This window comes from Odocoileus virginianus, unplaced genomic scaffold (genome assembly GCF_023699985.2).
Source record: "Odocoileus virginianus isolate 20LAN1187 ecotype Illinois unplaced genomic scaffold, Ovbor_1.2 Unplaced_Contig_38, whole genome shotgun sequence".
Classification (NCBI taxonomy): Eukaryota; Metazoa; Chordata; class Mammalia; order Artiodactyla; family Cervidae; genus Odocoileus; species Odocoileus virginianus.
Window position 1 is genome coordinate 83,306 of NW_027224355.1, and position 18,092 is coordinate 101,397.

The window sequence follows — 18,092 nt, forward strand, 5'->3', positions numbered from 1 at the left end:
CTAAGTATGAATAGAATGCTAGATTTCTAATTTATATTCACTCAAAACTTTGATATAGTTCCATTTATTCTGGCATCTAGTATTACTGCTAAAAGTCTAGAAAGCTTATTATCTTAGTGATTTTTTTTTAAAAAAATTTGAATGAGGCTTGAAACTTCTAATCCAATTCTGAGAATATAAAGAAATACTATGTTGTAAAAAAAAAAACACAAGAAATTAACGTGTGATGTATTATTAACTAAAATAAAAATTTTGTCCTAATTTCACAATATTTTATACTAGCATCCATTATTTCCGTATTGTATTTAGTTGCATGAGCAGCTTCAGATGCATGCAATGAATTCTGATAAATTCTCTTTTCATTTTTATTCTGTTACAATTATTTTCTAATTTTCCTTGTTATGGCTTCTTAGATACACCCATCATTTAAAAGTGGACATTTAATTTCCAAATACATGGGATTTTGTTTAAAGTATCTTTAATATTAATTTCTCATTTTGATACTAATTTCTCATTTAAATGCTTTCTTCTCTGCAATCACCCTCTGTGTTTTTTTCAGTCTAACTTTATTGAGGCTTTTGATGGCTAAGTTGAAGATCTCTCTTGGTAAATGTCACATTGCACTTGAAAATATGTGGGTTATTTTCAAATATCTTTTGATATTGATTTCTAACATAATTCCACAGTGATAAGAGAACAGACTCTGTATGATTTCAATACCTTTAGACCAGTGAAATTTTTGCACCTTGTTTTATGTCCCTGGATATGTTCCAGTGTCTCCTAGTTTACAGTCTATGGGAACTTGAATAGAATTTGCACCCTACAAAATAAATAAATAAATGCTTTCTTCTCTGCAATCATCCTCTGTGGTTTCTTTCTTTTTTTTTTTCAGTTTTTTAACTTTACCAAGGCTTTCAATGGCTAAGTCAAAGATTTCTCTTGGTAAATGTCACACAGCACTTGAAAATTAAGTGGGTTATATTCAAGTATCTTTTTATATTGATTTCTAACATAATTTCACAGTGATAAGAGAACAGACTCTGTATGATTTCAGTACCTTTAGATAATGAAATTTTTGCACCTTGTTTTATGTCCCTGGATATGTTTCAGTGTCTCCTGGTTTATAGTCTATGGGAACTTGAACAGAATTTGTACCCTGCTGTTGTGTGAAAATTGTATAAATCTTAATTATGTTGAATTGGTTCACAATGCTTTTCAGGTCTATATATCCTTCTACTTTTCTGTCTATTAATTTTTGAGAGTTTGATATTGAAACTCCAACTAAAAATCTTAATTTATCTACTTAAAAATAATTGTAATATATAGTGGAACTATATGTAACTTTGTTCTGTTTTCCCGAGTCATACTTTCATAATTTAAAGTATAAAGAAATGAAAAAAAAATTTTTTAAGATAAGGTTTACCAATTCATTTTACAAAGCCAGCATACCTTAAATACCAAAACCAGACAAAGGTAATTTCAAGAACAACAAATTCTCAACCTCAAATTCATTTATAAATATAGATACAAATTCTAAAAACAGACTAGCAAATAGACTTAGATATGAAATTTTAAAAATCACAAAGTGTTTCAATATGAAGGAACCTATCAATACGAGTCTTTGTATCAATAAACTGAGAAAGAAAATATAAGCATATTGATAAATGCTAAAAGCGGCCATATCCAGGGGACTTCCCTGGTGGTCCAGAGCTTAGAAATCCGCCTGCCAATGCAGAGGACGTGGGCTCGATCGCTGGTTCAGGAAGATCCCACATGCCATAATGCAGCTAAGCCCATGTGCCACAACTAGAGTCTGTGCGCTGCACCGAAAAGATCCTGCATGATGCAACAAAGACCCTGTGTGTGGCAACCAAGACCCATTGCAGTCAAATAAATACAATAAAAATAAAACCAGCCATTCCTAATAAAAACTTGAAGGAAACTAGGAATACATGAAAACTAAGGATATTTATTTAAAAACCAACAATAAAAATTATCTCAAATGTCAAAACACTGAAAATATTTAATTAAAATCAAGGAGGAGACAGGGATGCACACTAATACCATTATTATTTAACACTGTTTTAGGGCTGTAGTGGTTCTCAACCCTGGATGCCCATAAAGAATCATCTGGAAAGCTTTCCCGAAATATATACCAATTCAATCTATGACCATAGAAGTCTGGCACTAGAACTTTTTAAAAAACTTCCTGGTTGATGTTAATGCAGCCTGGGATCGGAATCACTGTCTTAGAAGCGTCATCAAATGCAGTATGTAAAGAAAATAAAACAGGTATAATCTTTGGGAAAAAAGTAGGCTTGCCAAAAAATACTGAACATCCAATTAAATTTGAATTTCTAATTAACAATGAATACACCTTGAGGATAACTATGTCCCATGCAATATATATTTCCAGACATAATTATTCTAAAAAATTACTCACTGTTTATCTGAAATTATATTTAACTTGGCATTCTGTATTTTTGCTTCCTATCTCTGGTAGCCTTGAGCAAAAATATATAAATCAGATCTCTTTGTTGATACTGTAACTGTCTACACCCAAAACCTAAGAGATACTATTAAAAAACCTTTTAAATTAATAATAATATTTGGTAAGAAGGTTGGATATCAGATATATTCCAATAATACATTGAATTTTTTTTACTCTAACAATAAGTACCTAGAAATGCAAATGGGGATAAAATTTTCATTTATAATAGTGGCCAAAAATGAAAATATTTAGGAATATATTTAATATAAGAAACATTAGACTCATAAAAACAAACTTAAAATATCCTATTAAAAGAAAGAAAACTATTTATGAAAAAATAGAAAGTTACAACTGTTCTGAGACAGGAATATTTAGAATCATTAAAAATGTAAAATTTCCCAAATGTGATATATAAATTTCACTTCAATTAGAATCATAATAGGGCTTTTCTTAGAATTGTATAAGACTAACTTAAAGTCCATATAGAGAAATAATTGTCTGATAATAGCTAAACAACTATGAAAAAAGAACAGTGAAATGTGACTTGCCTTACAGATATCAGGGGATTCTATAATGTCACAAAAATTAGGTCAACATAATATTAGTATAAAAAGAGATTAACTAACGGTAACATCTAGACAATCTGGAGTTAAATACCAGTATATTCAAGAGATTAGTATACAAGTGTGGTCATTCAATTCAGCAGGAAAAACAAGGGTTATTCAATAAATGAGGATGGAATAACAAGGTATCCATATGGAAGAATATACAAATAGACCACATATATATGTAAGCATAAACTCCTGGATGTAAAGACTTAAATGCTAAAAATTAAAACCTTGGCAAGAAAATCCAATAGAGTAAATGTACCATCTAGAGAGATTGGAAAGACCTTCTGCAAGTTTAGAGGTTATAAGACCAAAGATGGATAGATTTACTACTTAAAATATAAAAACCTTTTTTATGGCAAAGGTATATGAACAAAGTCAAAAGACAATAGATATGGATAAGAATTTGTAACACAAATGACAAAAGTTTAATTTCTGTACTATACAAAAATATCTTACAAATTGATAAGAAAAGGATGAAGAGAAAAAATTTAAAAAAGTAAAACAAGAATGAAGAGCCCCAAAGAAAAGTAAGCCCCCCAAAACGTGAATATACAATTCACAGAAGAGCAAGCCAGAACACATGAAAAGTTGCTCAAATTCTTTAGTAGTTGGGGAATATAAATTAAAGTACTTATGTGATGTCATTTTATACTCAGATTCATAAAACATAGAACTGTAATATCTAATGCTAGTAGAGATGAGGAAAAGAGAATTTTCATACACTGCTGAGGGAAATGGCACTGTCAAAGACTTTCTGGAAGCCAATGTTGCAAAAGAGTTGGACACAACTTAATGACTAGACAACAACAATACAGCAACAGCCTTTAACAAAAAGCAATTACTATATTAACCGGCAATTCGACTTCTGGCAGCATCCCTTTAGGAGGGGTGGATTAGTACTCCTACATAGGTACATACATTCAATATTTATTGCAGCTTTATCTGAGTGGTCAAGAGCTGGAAACAAAGTAAACACCTATTAAAAAGCAGGATGGCTAAATAAAGGGTGATCCTTCATAGTGTGCATGTGTGCTAAGTTGCTTCAGTCATGTCTGACTCTTTGTGACCCTATGGACTATAGCCTACCAGGCTCCTCTGTCCATAAGGATTCTCCAGGCAAGAATACTGGAGTGGGTTGCTATGCCCTTCTCCAGGGGATCTTCCCAACCCAGGGATTGAACCCACATCTCTTACATCTCCTGCATTGGCAGGCAGGTTCTTTACCATTAGTGCCACCTGGGAAGCCACTTTCATAGCACTGAACTATAATAAATTAGTAAGAATAAGAAGAAAAATAAATTAATGATCAAAAACATTCATGGCAGCACTGTCCATAATAACCGTAAAGCCTATCAGCAGTAGAATGGATAAATTCCAATATATTCACACAACAGGAAATCATACAGTAATCAGCAAGAACAAATCATAACTCCATACATTCTGAATATCATAAATATGTCATTGAAAAGGAGTATGTACTGAAAGGTTCCATTTATATAAAGCATAAAACAGTCTTAAAAGAAAATCTGTGCTGTTCCAAGTCAGGATAATGGTTAGTGCCAGGTGGGGGTAGAGTGGGGTATATAGAAGGAAGTGTGAGGGGGATTCTGGGACACTGGTAGTGTACTGTTTCTTGATTTGGGTGCTGGTTACATGGGTGTATTCACTGTGGAAATTCACCAAGCAGTACACTCATGATTTGTACATTCAAAAAGAAAAAGAATTACAGCCATTACAGTTTACAGGGATCTCAACTAGATGTTATTGGTTGAGAAATGCAGAATGCAGAAAATAATAAATACTAAAATACCATTTTTATACAGCATATATGATTATATGTTACTGTATATATAAATATATGTATATCTGATGACATATATAGCTCTATATAGGTCTGCGTGTGTGTATTCCCAGTCGTATCCAACTCTTTGCGACCCCATGGACTGTAGCCTGCCAGGCTTCTCTGTGCATGGGATTTCCCAGCAAGAATACTAGATTAGGTTTCTATTTTCTTCTCCAGAGGATCTTCCTGACCCAGGGATCCAACCCATGTCTCCTGCATTAGCAGGAGGATTCTTCACCACCACCATCTGCCAAGCCCCCTATATTGGTCGATATGGGATAAATAAAAATATGGAAGACCATATAGTAGGTTAACATGGCTTCCCTGAGTGACAGAGAAAGGAGGTTAGGCCCTTGCTTATGTTAGAGGAGGAAAGGTGGAAGGACAAAAAAATGTGCCCCTGTTTTTTAAAAAGTGTACAATATGATCCCATTTATGTTTAAAAAAAAACAGTAAAGAAGAAATTTATTTATTTAGAAATAGTTCTACCAGAGTTTAAAAACTAAGACCCAGTAAATAATACATATTGCATAATTCAAGCACCATCGCTTATTATGAACACTGTCCAGGTAAAAATATGAAGTTTCAAGATTTTTAGGACTTCCCGGGTGGCTCAGACGGTAAAGTGTTTGCCTACCATGCAGAAGATCCGGGTTCAATCCCTGGGTTGGGAAAATCTCCTGGAGAAGGAAATGGCAACCCACTCCAGTATTCTTGCCTGGAAAATCCCATGGATGGAAGAGCCTGGTGGGCTACAGTCCATGGGGTCGCAAAGAGTCAGACAGGACTGAGTGACTTCACTTTCACTTTCTTTCAAGATTATTAACAAATAGCAGTGGATACAAAATGTCTAATTACTAGCTTCCAGCATTATGGTGGACAATCTAAAGATTCTTATATTTACCTAGAAGTACTGAGTGAAAGGGATTCCCTGGTGGCTCAGATGGTAAAGCGTCTGCCCACAATGTGGGAGACCCAGGTTCGATCCCTGGGTTGGGAAGATCCCCTGGAGAAGGAAATGGCAACCCACTCCAGTACTCTTGCCTAGAAAATCACAAAAAATAAAAGCAAATCCCCCGGTGCCAAAAACAAAGATGGAAGTGAAAAAGCACAGGGGTGAGTGCTTAAATAGGGGGTATTTGTCTCTAGCATGGTGTTAATTCCCACAGAGGGGTAGCAAATGAAGCTTTGGGAGGTTAGAATTGGAAATGAGAACTTTCTGTAAAGCCAAGACCCTCAAAAGACTATTCTATTTATGTAAGGATTTAAAAACGACAGAGACCACAGGACACAGGGCTTGGGGGGGGGTGGGGTGGAGAAAAGCTCTCTGAGAATTCAAAACCACAGGACAACAATTCACATTGCTTTTACTCTACCCACATAGTTCAGAAACTCCAGACGAAAAAGCCATGGTAGAATTATTCCTCAAGCAGTGATATTCCTGGGACACAAAGCAGAAGCCAAAAAAAAAAAACTTCTCTGAAGAGATACTTCTATATCCCAAATACCATGAGATTTTCCCAGGGGAGGGGGGGGGAGGGGTCTATATATATAAGCCCTGTTAATAATGAGTTCACAATAAAAAAATGCCAAAGCCCCTGAGTGAACAATCCAACCTGTCCTAGTCTGCACGTACAAGAAACAAACAATTCTACCCCATGAACTCCAAATACAGCGGGAGAGAAACAGAAAGTGGTTATAAAGGAAATACACATAAAATGACTGAAAACCAAAAAGGAAACAATCAAATCCTAAGAATAGAACTAAACTCTATGAAATTAGGGAACTTTTTGAGAATATAAGAAACTTCTAGAGAATACAGTTGATCTTATTTGCCTAGTTACATAATCGCTATATAATGAATTAGTGAATACTGAAGTTTACTCCTCCAGGAAATACAGAGTTTGGTCCTGGCGAGCCTATGGTCACACATTTCTGTCAATCACTAATGTCACCTTGTTTTGAGTGTGCTTCTGTTTAAGGACACCTCATGTGATATATTTAGTTGATTCCTTAACACTGAACTCACGGCAGCATTGTAACTCAGGCCTGAGCAAACCTTATCTAATACATGTATTTTCTTCTTAAGGCACCTCACAACCTTCTTGCACTCGGGAAAACTAGATAGCACTTCAGCACTATATTTGGGGCTATTTTAAATAGCAAGATAACCAGCAAAAAGCACACAAATTAAAAAAACACAGCACTAAATATACCTCAAAGAGGTGACTTGTTTATAGCATGAGAGCGACACAAGAAGGCAGACCATCACCTTGTCCCACCACAGCTGGGAACACGGACAACCCCAAATAATTGCTCCTTTTGCATGTGACCACCATAAACATTACTTTTGGGTTACACACAGATTTTGAGAGAGTAGGTAAATTAACAAATACAGAATCTGCAAATAATAAGGATCTACTGTGGATCTGCTGTATCTTTATATTTCCAGAGTTGGAAAGGATATTTTTGGTTTTTGACAAGATGCAAAAAGCACAAGTTATAAAGGAAAAGACTGACAAACTGGATAAATTAAAATAAACTGAAATTTAAAACTTCTGCTTCAAGACCAGAGGCCAAACTCGGGATCTGACAAGATGGCTAGGCTGCCCCGCAGGGTTATCAAGGAAACCCAGAGTCTGCTGGCAGAACCAGTTCCTGGCATTAAAGCAGAACCAGATGAGAGCAACGCCCGTTATTTTCATGTGGTCATTGCCGGCCCTCAGGATTCCCCCTTTGAGGGAGGGACTTTTAAACTTGAACTATTCCTTCCAGAAGAATACCCAATGGCAGCCCCTAAAGTACGTTTCATGACCAAAATTTATCATCCTAATGTAGACAAGTTGGGAAGAATATGTTTAGATATTTTGAAATAAGTGGTCCCCAGCACTGCAGATCCGCACAGTTCTGCTATCGATCCAGGCTTTGTTAAGTGCTCCCAATCCAGATGATTCACTAGCAAATGACGTAGCAGATCAGTAGAAGACCAACAAAGCCCAAGCCACAGATACAGCTAGAGAGCATGGACTATATATGCCATGAATAGCATTTACATTGACCCAATCACCAAGTGTGCATCACTTCTGTTTTGCCAAGACTTCCTTTTTTGTTTGCATTTAATGGATACAGTCTTAGAAACATTACAGAATAAAAACCCAGACATCTTCAACCCTTTGGTGATTAAATGCACATTAGCAAATCTATGTCTTGTCCTGATTCACTGTTGTAAAGCATGAGCAGAGGCTAGAAGTATCATCAAAACTGTTGACACACTTTTAAAAGCAGGGCCCTGCTCTGGTTTTATTTATTTCCCCCATCACGGTTTAAATATAAAGCACTGAAAATGAAGGAAATTGTCAGGGTTAGCTGCAGGGGTGTGGGTGTTTTTGTTATTTTTTTGGTGTGGGGAGATAGTTTTAATTTTATGGACTCCTTTCCCCCTTTCTGCATGCATGCTCACTTCAGTTATGTCTGACTCTCTGTGACCCCAGAGACCACAGCCTGCCCTTTTTATGGTGATCTAACTGCATTGGTTAAAAGCAGCTAACCAGTTCTTTTTAGAATATGCTCTCTAGCCAAGTCTAACTTTATTCAGACACTGTAGATGGACAAACTTGATTGTTTGAACCAAAATGGGAACAGTAAACAAACATCACAGTCCTCACTAATAACACTGTGACTCTGCTGTCAAGTGTAGAATCCTCTTCAAGAAAAAGCTTGTAACCACTTTGTATGGCTTTTCTGAAATCTTTTGTAAATCTTACTTTTTAGTAAAATATTTTTTGTTATTTTACTTATACTACTTTTGCCTTTGTACAGTTTATTGTGTTTATTTCATGGTTACAGTGTGACAATTCTATTTAAAAATGAAAACTGATGGAACATTCTACAAAATAAAGGAAAACTTTTGCTTGAAAACATCAATATATCAGAAAGTGAAAAATCAAGTCACAGACTGGAATAAGTTATCTGCTTCTCAAATCAAGAACATAGGATTAGTACTACTCAATCAGCAATGTATAATGTGTATTCAAGACACTTCTAAGAGCATATTATTTTGATGTCACTACACCAAATGTTTATCAAAAGCTTGAATCAGATAAAGAGTATGTGACCCATGGAGGTCACAGGCACATCTAAGGGACAGTTATTCACTCCACAGAACACTTTTGAAGGTTGATTTTTGCAATCAGATTGAAACAGAATGGGACCTTTTGGTCCGTGCCCCTGCGTCCTCTGCCTGCTTTTTATTTATGGAAAAACTTAAGCCAAGGACTAAATTTAATCAGAGAAATGTTCTGTTCTCTTCTGAAAACAGTCAAAGGAGATCAAATAATAATAATGTAGTCATTAAGCATAGTCAAGGACCTTTAGTTCTTTCTCAAGGGCTATAGATAATATTCTGAGCCATATCCTGTGAGGTGTCTTACAGATACTGAAACCCCAGGTGGAGAAGTTAACTACATGATGACCAGACTATACTCATGACATAAGGGGCCACAATTCTGAGAACTGGCCTTAAAGAAATGCAAACAAACTGAGCCTGGAACTGAAGGTCAACTGTACTTAAAACAATGAAGATGACGCTGGTTAAACCACTGATGACTAATCTGAGGTGATGGAATTCCAGTTGAGATATTTCAAATTCTAAAAGATGATGCTGTGAAAGTGCTGCACTCAATATGCCAGCAAATCTGGAAAACTCAGTAGTGGCCACAGGACTGGAAAAGGTCAGTTTTCATTCCAATCCCAAAGAAAGGCAATGCCAAAGAATGCTTCAAACTACTGCACAATTGCACTCATCTCACACACTAGCAAAGTAATGCTCAAAATTCTCCAAGCCAGGCTTCAACAGTACATGAACCGTGAACTTCCAGATGTTCAAGCTGGATTTAGAAAAGGAACCAGAGATCAAATTGCCAACAACCTCTGGATCATCAAAAAAGCAAGAGGGTTCCAGAAAAATATCTACTTTTGCCATCTAGTTTTGCTTTATTGACTACACCAAAGCCTCTGACTGTGTGGATCACAACAAACTGCAGAAAATTCTTAAAAAGATGCAAATACCAGACCACCTGACCTGCCTCCTGAGAAATCTGTATGCAGGTCAAGAAATAACAGTTTGGTTCGGAGTATGTCAAGGCTTATTTATAAGCCTTATATTGTCACCCTGCTTATTTAACTTATATGCAGAGTACATCATGTGAAATGCCAGGCTGGATGAAGCACAAGCTGGAATCAAGATTGCCGGGAGAAATATCAATAACCTCAGATATGCCAGATGACACCACCCTTATGGCAGAAAGCAAAGAAGAACTAAAGAGCCTCTTGATGAAAGTAAAAGAGGAGAGTGAAAAAGTTGGCTTAAAACAACATTCAGAAAACTAAGATCATGGCATCTGGTCCCATCACTTCATGGGGAAACAAGGGAAACGGTGAGAGACTTTCTTTCTTGGGGCTTTAAAATCACTGCAGATGGTGACTGCAGCCATGAAATTAAAAGATGCTTGCTCCTTGGAAGGAAAGCTATGACCAACCTAGACAGCATATTAAAAAGCAGAGACATTACTTTGCCAACAAAGGTCCATCTAGTCAAAGCTATGGTTTTTCCAGTAGTCATGTATGGATATGAGAGTTGGACCATAAAGAAAGCTGAGTGCCGAAGAACTGATGCTTTTGAACTGTGGTGTTGGAGAAGACTCTTGAGAGTCTCTTGGACTGCAAGGAGATCCAACCAGTCAATCCTAAAGGAAATCAGTCCTGAATATTCATTGAAGGTGCTGATGCTGAAGCTGAAACTCCAATACTTTGGCCACCTGATGCGAATAACTGACTCATTTGAAAAGACCCTGATGCTGGGAAAGATTGAAGGCAGGAGCAGAAGGGGACGACAGAGGATGAGATAGTTGGATGGCATCACCGACATGATGGGCATGAGTTTGAGTAGGTTCTGGGAGTTGGTGATGGACAGGGAAGCCTGGCGTGCTGCGGTCCATGGGGTCACAGAATTGGACACGACTGAGCGACTGAACTGAATTGACCAATTTGAAGATGACTGTCAGAGTTGACTGTACTGTTTCTTCATGAACCCTCCTTCTGTCTGTCAAAGCTCTTACCTGCTGCTTGTTGGGGGCAGGGGTGGGGGTGGTGAGCTGGCCTTTGGATAGGTGTTCAATCTCCTGTCCTGCCCCCCACCCTAGTTGCAGGCACTTGAAATAAAGCAAACTTTCCTTTCCAGCAACCCCACCTGTTTATCAGTTTTTGAGAGGCGAGCAGCTGGACCCCACCTTTTGGTAACAAGATGACCACTTTAAAATCACATATTTAAATTAACCAAACTCTTCCTCTGATACCAAGATGCTGGTATCTAAGACACCCAAACCACATTTTTCCAATTTCTATTAAAATATAATTTTATGAATTCTAATATATTGTGAATATAACAGTATACACTGAGGAAATTCAAAAATAAAGATTATGAAGCATGTGAAAAAAACAAACCAAAAAAAAACCCCACAGAGGATTAGTACCATGAAGGGTTTTAGAAATCAATAAGAAAAAGATAAATAGATATTAGAAACACAAGCAAAGGATAAGAATAAGCATTTTCTTAAAAGAAAACAGACTAACCAACTAACTAATGAAAAGATGCTCAATTTCATTTGTAATTAAGAAATATAAATTTATAATGAGATATTTCACAACTCTATATTAATTGTATAACATATACACACACATACTTTGTAAAACTGAATTGTAGTTAAGCACAACTCTTGTCAAGCATAAATCTGCAACATTAAACAATAACGTTTAGTAAAATCAGAGGACATTTTTAAGGTAAAATTTCCAATAAAGGCATACAATTAATCCCAGAGATTAGAAGCCCAAGGGAGAAAATGAAAGTTGTAGAAAGAAACCTGCAAATAAATAACCAAATGACATTCAGGAAAAAACAAAAAAAGACTCAACTGGTACTGCCAGAGATTAGATATTTCTTAAAACAACTATTCCAGGATGAGAAGTGGATTTTCATGTGAGATAATGCAGCAGAAGCTCAGCACACGTCAGCTTATACACAGAGTACTCTTTTTTTTTTTCAAAAATTATTTTTCTGGAACCACTCTCAGTACCAAATTCTGTATCAGAGTTCAGAGGCCAAACCAGTGAGGGAGGGGGGTGGGTGGGTGGATGGGTGTGTGTGTGTTTGTGTAGACATGGCTTATACAAATGTGGGAGCTGGTTAAGCAGGCTCTGTAGGGCTGTTAACAATGGTGGGTGGGTGTGGGTGTGTGGGTGTGTGGGTGTGTGTGTGTGGGTGTGTGTGGGGGTGTGTGTGTGTGGGGGGGGGTGTGTGTGTGTGGGGTGTGTGTGTGTAGACATGGCTTATACAAATGTGGGAGCTGATTAAGGAGGCTCTGTAGGGCTGTTAACAATGGTGGGTGGGTGTGGGTGTGTGTGGGGGTGTGTGTGTGGGGGTGTGTGTGTGTGTGGGGTGTGTGTGTGTAGACATGGCTTATACAAATGTGGGAGCTGGTTAAGCAGGCTCTGTAGGGCTGTTGACAACATACCTGATTCTGGAGCTCGACGTCCACAGGGTAGGCAGGCAGGGCAGATCTGGGGCAGGCTCAAACCCAGAGGCCCAAGCTGGCACCGCACAAGAACCTGGCATCCTGAAGAAGCCAGGGCCCTCCATCATGGTGCTAAACACACACTGGGCCTGAGGAACTTCATCACGGAGCTAAACACACACCTGGCCCAGAAGTTGCATCATGGCACTGATCACACACACCTGGCCCAGGTACCCATCCTGCAGCTAAACCCACATAGTGGTCCCAGGAACAAGAGCAGCTGATGGGATCCAGGGGAACACAGAGCAATTGCAGGCCTAGCTGCTGCTTCACACCAACAAGGTGAATCAGCAGTTCAGCAATAGCGGATAGGAGCTACACCATGGCTGCCGCTTCTCTTTGCCTTCCAAATCTCTTAAGAATCTCCACCGTGGTCCACCTTAAACAGAAACATGCAAGAAAGGGAATTCTGAGAACTGTAGTTCAGCCTAGTCAAATTGACACGTTCTTTAATGGTTATGTGTTTCTTCAGACTCTACTATTGCTCTTGAATTAGCTGTAGCAAATTCTTTTTTTCCCTAGGAAAATCATGCATCATGATCAGAAAATGTAGTATCTTTGTTATTAATTGCTTAGTGTTTGAGATATGTTTTGTGGTCTAATACATGACCAGTTTTTATAAATGTTCCATATGAGCTTGAAAATAATGTGTATTCTCTAAAACTGATTGCAGAATACATATACACATAATCAGGTAAATTAATTCGGTTGTCCAATCTTCTATAAACAAGTTTTTTATGCAAGTGATCAATTACTGACAGAGGTATATTAAAAATCTCCCTCTATCAATTTCTCCCAGTAGTTATGTCAATTTTTGCACTATCAGCTTTAAAATTCTATGTTTTTAGATGCATAATTTTATAACTATTATATCTTCCTGGTGAATCATTCCTTTTAGCATTCAGTAATGACCTTTGGGGAGAGGAAATGGCAACCCACTCCAGTATTCTTGCCTGGGAAATACCATGGACAGAGGAGCCTGGCAGGTTACAGTCCATGGGGTCGCAAAGAGTTGGACATGACTGAGCAACTAAGCAACAATGACCTTTTTATCCAAATGATATTCTTTTCTAAAGTCTATCCTGACCAAATATAATATTGTTAAATAAAGCTAATATTGCTTAAACCATAGTAATAATATCATATAATAGCAATTTAATTATGCTCTGTTTTTCCCCTTGCCTTTGGGGTTTTTTTTTACTTACCTGCCAGCTCAGCAATGCATTTCTAAAAGATAATTGTTACACGTGATCCATTATTTCTGGTGTGTGTAGCAGGCAGGCATATTGATATCTAATCTGGCATACTGATAGATCCTGAAGTTCCCAAACTTAGAGAAAAATGAAACATGTACTCACCTTTAGTAGAAATCTCTTATGTTTGATACCAGAATGGCAGAATAAACCTCACAATGTATGTACAACCAAGCCCTATCTTACCAATGAAGGTGTCAAACTATATTAATTATAGGGTTCCATATGGATGTATTCACTTGTCTAATAGACAAGAAGAATTATGCTTTTTCAAACAATACACTCCAACAGCCTCCCCCAAGATTTTGATATGGCCCCCATCCCTGAAGTGTGGTTCTCCCACAACAGAAAATCACCGGTTTACGGTATCTCCAAAGAAGATTACAGTTTAAAGATGGAAACACTTTATTGCATTAATAGTCTGGTATTCCTCCTCCCATCCCTCAGCCATTCACAGATGCTGTGCTTTCTCTGGTGTTCTGTGGGTTCTTTTCAATGTTTCCAAACTGCTCAGGTCTCCTGGTTAGGTGGCATCCAAGAGACCAACATTAGGCTCAAATTCAGTTTCTACTTGACAATGTGGGACTCCCACTACTGGAGTCAAATTCTATAAGCTGACATTTAACCTAGCCTTACCAACAACAACTTATTAGGGACTTATAATACCCACATTGTACATCTGCTTATGGCATAAATTGGGGTCTACTCCTCTCTACTGATGAGTATGGATTTCAAGGGTCATGGTAAGGACTGTGTCAGAGATTTGGGCCAACTATTTCAAGGAGGGAAAGCCCTAATTCTTGTTATGCAAGCTTGTTGTCTGACTTGTTCAACTTGTCAAATTTATGCACTACATAGAAAGCCTTTAAAAACTCATTAAAGTCAATGCTTCCATCTTTGTTTAAGTCCATCCTTTCAGCGAGCTCATCAAACTGGGAATCATCAATATGGACACTGTAGTGACTTTTGAAAAGTTTCCACATGCAACGAAATTCTTCCATGGAGATCAAGCCTGAAAGAATATAGGAGAAGGCTGTGAATATTCATTTTTAAGACCCATCCTAGGGAGGGGTGGGGTTCCCCAGGGGGCCCAGTGGTCATGAATTCGCCTGCAATGCAGGACACATGAGTTCGATCCCTGAGTCAGGAAGATCCCCTGGAGAAGAAATGACAACTCCAGTATTCTTGCCTGGGAAATCCCATGGACAGAGGAGCCTGGCAGGCAACAGTCCATGGGTTGCAAAAGAGTCGAACATGACTTATTGACTAAGCAACAACAAAAATGCCTGGCTGTTGAGAAACTGAAGGAAATGGAAAAGTAAGATTGTAAATGTAAGAAACAATATGCCAGTTTAAATTACCAAGTAATCCTGAGATTATTCTAAAGCTGGAATGAGTAAACAGTGAACCAAAGGTGGGGGAGGGGACTGCAGACTGTGGTACTAATACATGTAATGTAGAAATTACAAGATCTAAAACCTAAGTGCAAGGGACATGGAAGGAGGGTAGAGAGGAGAGCTACATCAAAGGAAAGGGAAAATTAGCCCTGAGACTCAATAAGAGGATTGTAAACAATGGCTCCACCATTTTCTATAGGCAGTAACTTACTTTTGTGTTTTGATTAATGATTTTTTGGTATTTAATGCTCTCTGCAGTTGAGGATTATCTGATGATATTTTTTAAAGCTTGAAAATAAATAATTGTGCATCAAACCTAAGCAGAAAATGAGTTTTCATAGTCCTCAGTCCAAAAAACAGAATCAGAATTCTAGGAATGATTTTTATTGCTAGGAATAATTATGATTTTTAAATGGACAGTTAATTCTTTTTTCATCTGTGCTGGTGATTTATAAAAGGAGCTGGTCTTATCTGACTAATGGATACATAAGCCTGTACCATATGGATTTGAATAGAGAGTTTGTGGCCAAACTAAAAAAAACAGTAATATTAAACATGAGTTTATCCCCATGCTCTCCCTCTTCCCTGAGTTAAATCAAGTTTGGATGAAGAATGCATTAGATGAAAACAGAGTTCTGGTTTCAAATAAACAGACTAGCCTTTGCTTTCTACTACTGAACCAATCAAAGCAAATTTACCTGAGTGATCAGAGTCAATGATATTAAAGATGATTTGCAGGTCAGATCGGTATCTGTACACTGTTTCAATTAGAGTAGACTGAACCTAAAATAAAGATTGTCTAAGTGTTAAAACATATAGAATTAATAACAGATCAATTTTAGTAAAAGTAACAAACACACAACATGGTCACCAATTCATAGTATGTGATTTAGATAGAAATTTGAGAAGGCAAGCCATCCTTGGAGACCCAACCCTTTTAAATCAGATAAAAGACCATGCTCTTGGGTTCTGTAGTGTCTGCAGCCTGTGTTCCTCAGGGGATGGTCCAAAGTGAATCTGGAAGGAGTAAATAACAATAGCCAATATTTACTGATAGCACCTGTTTGCCAGTCTCTGCATTGAGAGTGTCTATGGATTATTTCATTCAGTCCTCAACAATAGGCCCAAGGAACACAACTATTATTGTGCCCATTTTACAGACTGGAAGACAAACAGGTAAAGTTAGTTTCTGAAGGTTCACATAATTAGTAAGTGGGATTTAAATCTTGGCCTGAAGCCAAGGCCTATGAGCTTAGTCACCATGGTAAACTGTCTCTCAAGTGATGCCAAAAGTCTCCTTCCTGTGGATATTTTAGCTTCCCATGTGCACATTTACTTCCTTTTCTCTGATCAACTTTTCATCTCCCCTGCAAACAATCACCCCAGTCCTAGATCCCATCAGCTCACTTTCAGCCCAATATTGTAGTTGCTGATAAGTACCAAAGGTCTGACAATTCTCCCTGGGGTATTCCCATTTTAATAAGAAATTCTAAATTTTAAAATTCTTAATGTATAAGATATCATATCAGTAAGTCTATACTTTGTTGTTGTTGTTCAGTCGCTCAGTTGTGTCCAACTCTTTGCAACCCCATGGACTGCAGCACACCAGGCTTCCCTGTCCTTCACCATCTCCTGGAGTTTGCTCAAACTCATGTCCATTGAATCAGTGATGCCATCCAACCATCTCATCCTCTGTCATCCCCTTCTCCTCCTGCCTTCAATCTTTCCCAGCATCAGGGTCTTTTCCAATGAGTTGGCTCTTCACATCAGGTGGCCAAAGTATTGGAGCTTCAGCATCAGTCCTTCCAATGAATATTCAGGGTTGATTTCCTTTAGGATTGACTGGTTTGATCTCCTTGCTGTCCAAGGGACTCTCAAGAGTCTTCTCCAGCACCACAGTTTGAAGGCATCAATTCTTTTGCACTCAGCCTTCTTTATGGTCCAACTCTCACATCCGTACATGACTACTGAAAAAGCCATAGCTTTGACTAGATGGACCTTTGTCAGCAAAGTGATGTCTCTGCTTTTTAATACACTATCTGTTTGTCATAGCTTTTTTCCAAGGAGCAAGCATCTTTTAATTTCATGGCTGCAGTCACAGTGATTTTGGAGCCCAAGAAAGTAAAGTCTCTCACTGTTTCCATTGTTTCCCCATCTATTTGTCATGAAGTGATGGGACCGGATGCCATGACCTTAGTTTTCTGAATGTTGAGTTTTAAGCCAGCTTTTTCACTCTCTTTCACCTTCATCAAGAGGCTCTTTGATTCCTCTTTGCTTTCTGCCATAAGGGTGGTATCATCTGCATATCTGAGGTTATTGCTATTTCTCCTGACAATCTTGATTCTAGCTTGTGCTTCATCCAGCCCAGCATTTCTCATGATGTACTCTGCATAGAAGTTAAATAAGCAAGGTGACAATATACAGCCTTGACATACTCCTTTCCCAATTTTGAACCAGTCCATTGTTCCATGTCCAGTTCTAACTGTTGCTTCTTGACCTGCATACAGGTTTCTCAGGAGGCAGGTAAGGTGGTCTGGTATTCCCATCTCTTGAAGAATTTTCCACAGTTTGTTGTGATCCACACAAAGGCTTTAGCATAGTCAATGAAGCAGAAGTAGATGTTTTTCTGGAATTCTCTTGCTTTTTCTATGATCCAATGGATGTTGGCAATTTGATCTCTGGTTCCTCTGCCTTTTCTAAATCCAGCTTGTACATCTGGAAGTTCTTGGTTCACATACTGTTGAAGCCTAGCTTGAAGGATTTTGAGCATTACTTTGCTAGCATGTGAAATGAGTGCAATTGTGTGGTAGTTTGAACATTCTTTGGCATTGCCCTTCTTTGGGATTGGAATGAAAACTGACTTTTTCCA

At 37.9% G+C, this 18,092-nt stretch overlaps 1 protein-coding gene, 1 non-coding gene and 1 pseudogene across 6 annotated transcripts in view; 2 read left to right on the top strand and 1 right to left on the bottom strand.

Moving 5' to 3' along the window:
• Positions 1-5,547: 5,547 nt before the first annotated feature.
• On the top strand, positions 5,548-5,619 carry TRNAG-ACC (transfer RNA glycine (anticodon ACC)). Its single transcript has one exon. It is a non-coding gene; the product is annotated as a tRNA-Gly (tRNA).
• A 1,923-nt stretch (positions 5,620-7,542) lies between these two features.
• On the top strand, positions 7,543-8,181 carry LOC110135910 (ubiquitin-conjugating enzyme E2 N-like; annotated as a pseudogene).
• A 6,032-nt stretch (positions 8,182-14,213) lies between these two features.
• PPEF1 (protein phosphatase with EF-hand domain 1) overlaps positions 14,214-18,092 on the bottom strand; it is a 140,443-nt gene continuing 136,564 nt past the window's right edge. For all 5 annotated transcript variants that reach the window (XM_070464633.1, XM_020891255.2, XM_070464634.1 and 2 more), the window contains 2 exons: positions 15,922-16,006; positions 14,214-14,838 (listed from right to left, as the gene is read on the bottom strand). In XM_070464633.1, the coding sequence (XP_070320734.1) occupies positions 14,630-14,838; positions 15,922-16,006 (294 nt within the window). In that variant the 3' untranslated portion in view covers positions 14,214-14,629. The remainder of the gene's footprint in view (positions 14,839-15,921; positions 16,007-18,092) is intronic.